Genomic DNA, 10,938 nt, shown 5'->3' with positions numbered 1-10,938 from the left:
CAACCACATCAGATAACTGGCCCGCCCAATCCTAAAACCACCCAAAAAATTAAACCCGACCCAATTATAACCCACGACTCTTATGACTAAATCCCTAAATTAAAACCCGTCATTTCTCTAAACATCACAGGCAAGTTTATTTAATAAAATAGAATAATAAAATTATAATTACTAATAACTAATAAATTACCTATTTTAGTTACTTAATTGTTTATTTTATTTAATTATTATTTTACTTAAAAACTTTGTTAAGCTCCTTGACTTTAGAATTCAATAAATTCTTAATTGTTTTACAAGAATAACTTAGCATCATCATCTCATAATCATCTCATAATGCAAAACCCTCTCTTATTAAAACAATGCAAAAATCAAAATCACATGCACCTCTAACTATTAGCTATCGCAAATATATTTTTTACGGGTCCACATTAAAAAATATTTGTTTGATATAATTTTTAGTATTAATGTATAGGGTTGAGCATTCAGTCGGCTCGGTCCAAAACCGGACCGAACCGAATAGACCAAAAATCGAATGGTCATTTTTTTTGGATTGAACCGAACCGAAGTTATATCATGGACCAGACTGAACCGGACCGAAATAATTTGGTTCGGTCCGGTTTTAGACCGAATAGAACGATTTTTTTCCCAAAAATTAAATTACATTAAAAATTAAATTATGAATTATAAATTTTAAAATATAATTAAAATAATGTGATATGTAGAGTTATAATACTCCATAAATATAATTAAAAATTGAAAATTTTGATTATAATTTTTAAGATATATGTAAAATGTGATATGTAGAGTTAAAATACTCCATAAATATAATTACAAATTAAAAAATTTTGATTATAATTTTTAAGATATATGTAAAATATATACAATACAAAATTATAGTATTTATGATTTGGTCTATTCGGTCCGGACCGAAATATTTGTGAAAAGAACCGAACCGAACCGAATTTTATTTCGGTCTATTCGGTTCGGACCGAATAGACCGAATTTCTGAAAAATTTAGGACCGAACCGAACTGAATTAGCATGGTTCGGTTCGGTTTTTTGATTTCGGTTCGGTTTTGCTCAGCCCTATTAATATAAAGACCAATATACTTAAAATAAGTATTATCTTACAATTCAATTACGTAAACAAAAGAGGAAAAACATTATTTGATTTTTGAAGTCGAATTATCTATTTATCTATATTATTATATTAAATACAAAACTTTAAGGTCCTTACTTCAATAACATAATTTTCATTTCTTAAAAAAATTAATATTTTACTTAATTGCCCTTACTTAATTAATATCTAATCAATTATCTTTATAAGTAAAATACGTTGACTTTTTTATTTTCACCAACTAAAACACCTCATTCTTTACAAATATTTTAGACAATTCTTTTTAATCTATCCCTTTTTTTAAATAAAATATGTTGTTTTTTCTATTTTCTTCAAATAAAATAAATCTTTATCTAGAAATATTATGCACAATTCTTTTTAATATATGTTGATTATATATCTATCAATCTATCTATATTTTATATTGTCTATAGTCTATATTATTATATTAAAAATGAAACATTAAAATTTTGGTTGTTGATCGTTGGTCACCCAATCCAGAGCCGTCAAATCAAATTGATGAAAACCGTTCAATATAATCTTAAAAATTATTATATAAACAGTATAATGTCCAATCCTATCAGTAATATATTAAAATTATAATTTACCATATATAATGATAAAAATTACCGTGCTGCATTGTAAAATTATTATACCAGGGGTATAATTTTTGAATCACAACAGTAATATATTAAAAATTATATTTTACAATATATAATAAAAACAATCGTGCATCGCACGGGTTATATATACTAATATATAATATATATATATATTAACAAAAATGAAACTTTAGCTATTTAAAATCATCACATCTAACTTATAGTTATCTAAAATGATGATTAATTACAATTTTAAATCATTGTTTAGGTAAAACTATACTTATGACTCTTAAAATAAATAAAAACAAGTTTGGTCAACTGGCCATTAAAGTATGAAATTAGTCTTATCCAATAAAATTAACACTATCCCATAAACTAGCTAGATCAACCGCGTTTTTGTAAATGAGACTTTTAAAATATTACAAATGAATGGGGTTAAAAAGTAATATTTTATATGTTTAAAAGAAGTATTTTATTGCAAATATTTTATTTAATATTACTGTAATTACTAATTTTGGGCTCAAAATATCTATGAATACTTGCTGGTTTCTAAATAGGGGCAGATTCAGGATTTATCAAAAAAATTAATGATAAAAAACCGTAAAATTTAATTTTTAGGGAGACTCCCGGGTCTCTTACCCGATCCTCTCATGCTTCAAGATTATTTGAAGATTATTTGAGTTAAAAAAATATGGTTTTTTTAAAAAGAGAGAGAAAAGCTAAAGAAATAGGTAAAACACCAAGTCAAATGGAAATAAGCAAAAAATGAAAAAATTAGCCCAAGAAAGAAAAAGAAAAAGAAAAAGGGTTACCAAGAACTTTAGTATTTGATTTTGGGGCATATCGGAACCCTAATAATATATATATCAACACAGCGGGTGTAATTGCAGAAGTTTCATCATGGCTACTATTATCTCACAGCTCAACTTGATGGGGATGTGTTCGAAGCGCTACGCCAAGGTTTTAGCGCTCCCCTGTACAAGACAAGTGAATTGTAGTAATCGTAATTTTCCCAAGAAAAGTATTTTTTATACTTTAATGCAGCAGCCAAATAGTGTGTATCATCGTACTAATTGCAGTTTACAAGAGATTTTATATAATTGCGATGGTGATGTTTTTGGTGCTCAACAGTTTATGATGACTAAGCCTAGTGTTTGTAAAAATTTTGTTGATAGGTTGTCAACAATTTTGGCATCGTTATTGACACATGGCACATTCTTGAGTTTAGTTATTATGGCCACTTTCTTGTATGCTTCAAATCCTGCATTGGCTGTCTCATCCGGAAGAATCGGGGGCTCGTCGTCATCATCATCATCCTATTCGTCTTCCTCGGGTCAATCATCGGTTTCGTATTATTGGTCTGATGATGATGATTGTTATTATTCTAACAAAAATGACTCGCATACTTGTACTTGTGATACTAGTTGCACAAAGTGCATTGTTTGCGAGATTAGGAAAAATGGCTACACACAAGGGAAAAAAGAAAAAGGAGAGAACAATTCTAGCACTAATACCTGTTCTTGCAATTGCCACTCTACTTGTTATTTCCACAAAAAATACGATCATTTATCTGATTATATAACATTAGCTTATATTGTTCTTGTTATAGTAGGTCAGATATATGTTGAAACAGAGAAGCAGTCGGCTGACGACGGGACGATGCTCTTTTTACAGGTTTGGTAAAATCTTTTATACAGTTATGACATATAGTTAAAACTTTGTAATATTTTTACTCGATTTATGGTTGCTTTCTCCTACTTTGTTTGATCAAGGTTGGAGTTTTGGATAAGAAAGGAATATTACAAAGGAACCTTAACAACATAGCTAAAAATGCAGATACATCCACCGTGTACGGTCTGAATCGCACATTGAAAGGTAACACCTTTGGGCACTGTTTCTTTTGTTTGCTGCTTGCTTATTATCACTGAGAAGGTATCCTAACATATGTTTATTTTTATGACTAGTATACTTAACATGACCCAATTGAATTGCTGTGACCGATTTCAAACTCTCAGTGTTAACTAGATCAACTCCATTTAGTTGCTTTGACTCTGTAAATTAGTCAGAATTCCTCTGCTGGCCAGAAAGAGATGTTTTATCTAAACCATGGCAACTATTTAAAGACGTGGTAATAGCCCATTGTTATCCATGTAGATGTAGTACAAATTTGAAATTGTAGGTTGCAGTATAATTTATAAAAGTTCCTTTAGTTTGTGAAGAAGGTTGGTTCATGAGTAGTTAACAAATTATAGTGATAGCTGTACGTTTGTACCAGAGATTGAAGGTTGGTTCTGATTATTTGATTGATAATATTATCAATTCATGCTTTGTGATCTTTTAGACAGTTTGATATATCAAAGTTTCGTGCCGAGTTGTCAGTAACTTGATTGAAATGGTGAACAAATATAACTACTCATGATCAGGGGCGGATCCAGGAAACAAACTCCGGGAGTACACGATCTATATTTTGTAAATATACCTTCATATTTTTAAATTCCGGGGGCACTTTCATATATTTTTAATAATTTTAATGGTGAAAAAACATAAAATTTTGTTTTATGCGGGACACGTGTCCCCGTGCCCCTTACCGGATCTTCCTCTGCTCGTGATTAGATGTTTGTTTGGTATTGTTTTTCTGTTTATGATATTTAAGTTAACCATTTTATTTTGTAGAGGTGGTGAGAGCTCTTCTTCAACATGACAATTCCTCTTTGAATTTTTGCCGTCTAATTGTAAGTCATGTACTATTTCTGATCTTATGATTAAAGGCTCGTCTTCATTTACCAAAAATAAAAGTAGTTCGTCTTCTCATATTTAAATATATAAGATAAGATCAAATTTTATACATCCATATTGTTTTTACATAGTTCTTAATATAGTTTTACTCATTAACAACATTACTAGTAGATAATAAGACATGTTTTTTAAATCTGGATTGCAGCTTAAGTATCAATGTTATCTAACTAGGGAGAGCTTAGGCAAGTCTTTTGAAGAAATTCTCAGTGAGCTGCTTGAGGGATTTGACGGAAACAATATTACATTGGGGAATGTAAACGGTGTAAAATATGAAAAGCAAGTTAAACTTGATAGGAGCGTTGGCAATGAATATACAATGGCTACAATTATGGTGCTTGCTGCTGGTCACCACCGGATTCCTAAAAAAAAAGAGAACGGAAAAGAGTACTTCGATTCCTTCGCTGTGTTGCAAACACTTCAGCGTATCCCAAAAGACCAAATACATGTAATTGACTTAACTGTTTACAAGTGATTTTTCATAAAGGGGTATATGACTAAAACACCAATCATACCTCAAATAGAGACCCTGTTTGTCTATCAACTTATAAGTTACCTGTAGATTATAAGCCCATAATGACTTGTGTCAAAGTGTTTGTCGACTCAATTTATAAGTTGGATTTACAACTTATAAGCTGATAAGTTGAATATTTATAATAACGTACTTTTTCTCAACTTATTTTGAATTTTTGTTTTTTATTAACTTTTGTTTTAAAAAATGTGTTCTAAACTATTTTTCTAATATAATAATCACAAATTAAGATAACTTTATTTATAATTTATTTATTTTTGTTCAATTAAGTAAAAAACATTCTGACTTTTATCCAAACACTTATTAACTTATAAGCATTTATTTACTTATCACTTATAAGACACTTATTTATTTTAAGTAATAAATTACTTATTTTAAAATTTTTCAAATGGGCGCTAATTATATGTGGATTATTGCACTAAAAAACTTCGAAGTAAATTAAGGATTTAAACGTTATAAAAGTAGTTTTTACTCTGATTTACATTCATTGCTTGTCATTAAAGAGTTTCTATTAGTTCGGAGAATCTTATTACTAATTAATAACTTGTAATATATAATAAAAACAAAATACAAACCGCAAGTTAAATCTTGTAAACTAAAATCATTGAATAGAACCTATTTGCCACTTCATAGTTCTAAGTATTTATGTTTACTTTTTTGCGTAAATAGTCATGTAATGAGTTTTGGGTCTTATAATAAATTATAATTCTAAAATCTATAAGAGGTTATGACTTGTGAAAAGGAAGAATTCTTAATAATTGGATCCCTCATTGTATATAAACAACAATTGAAATCAAAATTTGTATTTGTGGGATAAATAGGACTTTGCAAATAATATTTTTAGAATGGATCTAGGAAAAAAAAGATTTTAAGAATGTAGATAATGATGGGGTCAAACCGGAGTTCAAAAAATGGGTTATTTCAAATGGTAGTTTAGATACTCTATAATACTAATATGCTGAAAATATTTTGATGACTTAAGGAAAAGGATGAATATTTAATATAAGAACGATATGTGCTTGTACAATATAAATAGACTAAACAAATAATATTATCATTATTCTATTAAATTTAAAAATACTAGCCTATAACCTGATCGCATGGCTGTTTTAAGTAATTGTTATTTTATTAATTAAATTTGTTACAAAGAGTAAATATGCACGAATAAGTAATACCCAAATATATCTGACATTAAATTTTTTATTTATAATAAGTAGACATCTGAAATTAGATAAATAATTTTTTAAAATATTATCGCTCTTAAATTAGGTTGTAAAATAAATATGTTCATAAACTGACCCAAGTAAATAGATTCTGAAAAATATATACTTGGCCTAAGAAAATAGGTCACTTGTTTCAATTAGAAAATTTTAATTTAAAATTACATATGTTGTCGGTGTGTTTGGAAATTTAGACTATTTTATATAATAATCTTTAGTATTATATATTGTCACTTTGATTTTGAAAAATTCAACGATTAGGAATTGAAGGACCAAACTACATAAGACCATACTACTAGTGAAACTATCAATGTTTCGTCTTCAATATAATAGTTAGTATTATATCTAATGGTTATCATCAAATTGATTTTAAAAGATTCAACAATTAGGATTTGAATAAATAGACGACTAACGAAGTTTTCAATATTTCGTCTTTAATTTTATAATATAGATTTTTAAAATACAGTCCTATCTTGCACGTTTTCTAATGCTTTTGTTATACCAATGGAGAAATATATTAGTTACAGTTAAATGAATACATAACTATTAATAATTGACTGTGAGCGAATTGATATTTGTAACTCCAGTCCTTTGAGAGTTATCGAAGAGATATAGCATAGAGAAGGGGACAAATATTAAAGAGAAAAACCTATAAATGATTATACATTTATAATGAATAGTAAAAGAGGAATAAACAAGAAAACCACAATATCAAGCTACGCACTAAACAATAATATTCTCAATCTCACAGCTTAAAATAATATGAACTTCATATGTAACAAACTTTATAATAAGGTTCGATTTGATTTTGCATCATCTTGATCATGATTTATAAATGGTCAAGTTTACATGTTAGCCATAGGGTTATGTAGTAAATTAACAAATTACGATTGTTAGCAGTACTGAAAATATTTTTTATGCTCAGTTATCAAATAGATTATAAGTTTTATTCAATTCAGTTGCTCCTCTGTAAACTTTTTTAAATGAGATATCAATTTTTTAGTCATTTATATTTTAAATAAGCTTCCTTTTGTCATAATAATCATTTTTTTTGGTGCAGTCCGTTGAAGTATTCTGGTCACCGCAAAAAGAAAATGAGGTTTTGACAGAGGAAGATATACGAAGATGTACTTCAATGACACGAATGGAAGATGGTCGTATCTTCGTCATTTGATAATCTCTAGCATTACCATATCTCTAGATAATTAAGGTTTAGAGATTTAGGCCTTTACGAGACAAGGTTTTCCGGTTCCCTTGGGTTTCCTTTTAAAGAAAACTTGGTTTATTATGGTTGAACAAAGTAGTTAATATTTTTCATATTTCTTATAATTTGTGTTTTTTTTTTACGAACAAGGAAAAACTTTCATTAATACCAATCATTATCCAGGGCCTTAGCTACACCGATAGGAACCGAACTCCTATCGAAAAATCGATTTGGGAATGAATATGCTGCACTAACTCATGTGCAACCCTATTGGCAGATCGTCTGAGAAATGACACCGACACTGTGTTTTGATCATCTAACATGTTTCTACAATTCCTTAGAACTTCACCAAATGGAGAATTCATCTGTACCTGACTACGAATTGCTTGAATCACCACCAAGCTGTCCGATTTAACTATAACATTTTGCCATTTCTGATTCTTAATCCAGCTAAGCGCTTCTTTAACCGCCATGGCCTCAACCATCTCTACAGATCTCAGCCCTTCCATAAGCACCGTCCTAGCTGGTTCAGGGACAGTTAACCAAATGTCTTCCCTTGTATACTTTTTTAGGCTTCATCTTCGCTTAAAAGCCTTGACAACGTGAGGAGTTTAAATATTTTTAGCTAAAATTCTTCATGGCAATGTCTTAAATAGAAATCGTAGATAATTTGTAATTGGTCATGTGACATAATTTTTTGCTAAAAATTCAGCCAACATTGTTTTGTTACATATGTTGAACCTGTAGTTGAGATATGAAGCAATATGTTACATGATCTAGTATCATATCAATTTAAAATTATGATAATAATATTATTTTTTAATATATAACCAATAATTATAATTATAATGGTTACTAACTTGTTTTTTACAAGTAGCCAAGTGAGCAAATAACATATTTGGATATAAAACTGTTGTCAAATAATCGAACCCCTAGCTGAAACAGCGCACACTTATTTTATCATCACCTAATCTCTCTCTGATAATAACTTATAAGAGGCATCTATTATATATACTGACATATATCACGGGTTTTCATTAATATTTTAAATTTTTATTTATCCAGTTATATTATATTTTTAAAATATTTATATAAATATATAATGATTATAAATTTATAATAAAAATAATAGAATAACAAGTGGTCGTAATTTAGTAGAATAAATAGACTATTTCTAGTAGTTTAACAATTTAGTAGTTTAGCAGATATATAACACTATTATTTATATCTTTTAATAATAGGATAAGTTGTATTCGTATTTTAATAGGATAAGTATACTATATTTAGTAGTAGTTTAATAATTTAGTAGTTTATTAGATATATAACACTATTTATCTATTTTTGTAATAATCAAAATTAGGGAATTATCGTTGAACCAAACCGTTTAACCAAATTATCTCTATTCCGGCTATTATAATATAGTATAGATTATAAAATATAAATTAGTAATAATGATTTAAAACATAGGTATATAAAAAAATTTGTCTTCAACAATACTTCTTCTATTCATTTTATAATTATTAATTTAATTTACTTCTTGTATTTATTTTATAATTATTAATTTAATTTTAACAAATCATTTTTTTTATTAAAATAAGAGAGAGAAAGATAATATGATTCATATTTTATTATAAAATAATGGATAAAAAATATTAAAAACAAAGGAATAATACTTAAAACTAGTGGAATAAAATTGTTAGTGGTACAAGGAGTGCACATAAAATATTGTATTTATCCATTATTAGTGTATTTATCCTTGCAAGCCCAGAGCATGTGCCGGTCACATATTTTTTTAATATCATATAATTTTTTATATTAATTGAATTGCAATTTTTAAAATACAGAATTTGTTCATTCAAAATTTTTTCTATGACGTGAATGGAAAACAATTAATCTGTTACACATATACACATGTATTTACAAAAAGATCTAATAACTCATATTAAATTGATAATACATGAAAAATAATTATTAAAAATTTGGATAAATTCTCCATTATATATGTTATATAATAGGGATTTAATTTGATTTTCTATATAGACGTATTTATTTTTTTTAACAAAAAAATAAACTAAAATATATAGTATTATTGTCATTTTCATTTTTTACGAAGCATATTTTTTTTAGTTCAAACGATAATTTTTATCCTGTTTCAATAGTATACAAATCATAATTATTTTTATTTTAATTTTTTTTATCTCGAGACCTATTATTCTCATCAAATCCAATAATTATATTTAGTTTAATTTTAATTTTGTTTAAAGTCGGATAAATATATACTTTTGTTTAAGTAATATGAATGGTATATGTTATTTGTTTTAACCAGTCAATTTTATTTTGATTTTTTTTTACCGTGAATAAGTTTTATAAATTTTCAAAATGGATGAATTGTAAATATCATTTTGTTTTTGCCCGATGCTATTATTCCGATCGACGAAATACTAGTTCAATAATATAATTTTCTTTAGCCGAATCAATATTATTATTATTTTATTTTAGCCCGAAATTCATTACACCGATTAAACTCAACTGATTATACATTGTTTGATTTTAAATTTATTTTAATCTCGACCGATAATATAATTTTTTTTAGTTAAGATGAATAGTGTATATTATATTGTCATTATAGCGACAAACGAATTATCTATATTTAAGATTTAAAAAATGCATCATGAACAACAAAGTTACAAAAGCAATCCCGTATATTACATTAACCCAAATATTATATAAACTCAACTACGATTCCGTCTAACCGACAACCAGATTTTCAATGTTAATACACAAAAGATTTAATTTTTATTTAACAAATGTTTTTTAATCTGAAATAGTTTAAAAAATCAAATTAAATTTCAAACAAACGAAAATAATTCATAAGTTTCGTTTGATTTTATTTCGACTCTATCTTTTATGATTTTTCAGTCCATGCGAAACTCACAATTAATGTTCAATTTAGTGATCGTTTAAAATTTTTGTACAAATAATATTATTTAGAATTTGAAGACAATAAATAATTAAGAATTTGCATTATTATACTATTCAATTTAGGATAACTAATTTTTTTAGTTTAAATCATTGAAAGAATAGAAAATTCTATTCAATTTAGAATGTTTACTTATATTTAGTTTAGTATACTTATTTATATTCAATTTAGTATACTTACTTATTGTTGGTTATAAAATATAAACTTATCGTTAGTTTAGATCCAACAACTATAATCAATTTGTTTAAAGATTTAAGGATCCATGTTAAATTAGTAGTATATGGACTATAACTACTAAAAATTTGGATAAGATCCCCCTCATGCATCTATAATATACTATTATAAACGAAACATGGTTTTGTTTCGTTGGTTGATTAAAACTTTCTAAAAAACAAAATTTAAATAAATATAATTTAACTAAAAAAATTAGATAATGTATCCAATATAACTACAAACTTTAAGGATTATTATCCAACTTAATTTTTAATCGC

The 10,938-nt window shown here is 27.0% G+C and overlaps 1 protein-coding gene across 3 annotated transcripts; it reads left to right on the top strand.

The window, feature by feature from the left end:
• Positions 1-2,465: 2,465 nt before the first annotated feature.
• LOC141711448 (FLUCTUATING-LIGHT-ACCLIMATION protein 1, chloroplastic-like) lies at positions 2,466-7,592 on the top strand. Of its 3 annotated transcripts, XM_074513893.1 has the most exons (6): positions 2,483-2,678; positions 2,894-3,392; positions 3,491-3,593; positions 4,392-4,450; positions 4,660-4,959; positions 7,324-7,592. In XM_074513893.1, exons 2-6 carry the CDS (start codon positions 2,952-2,954, stop codon positions 7,435-7,437), a joined length of 1,017 nt encoding a protein of 338 aa, XP_074369994.1. In that variant the 5' UTR covers positions 2,483-2,678; positions 2,894-2,951; the 3' UTR covers positions 7,438-7,592. The 3 variants fall into 3 exon arrangements, with proteins under 3 accessions (XP_074369993.1, XP_074369995.1, XP_074369994.1); XM_074513892.1 differs by having other exon boundaries at positions 2,466-3,392; XM_074513894.1 differs by lacking the exon at positions 2,894-3,392 and having other exon boundaries at positions 2,468-2,678.
• The last annotated feature ends 3,346 nt before the right edge of the window (positions 7,593-10,938 follow it).

Source organism: Apium graveolens, chromosome 3 (genome assembly GCF_009905375.1).
Source record: "Apium graveolens cultivar Ventura chromosome 3, ASM990537v1, whole genome shotgun sequence".
NCBI classification, from domain to species: Eukaryota; Viridiplantae; Streptophyta; class Magnoliopsida; order Apiales; family Apiaceae; genus Apium; species Apium graveolens.
This window is presented reverse-complemented; position numbering and strand designations above follow the sequence as displayed.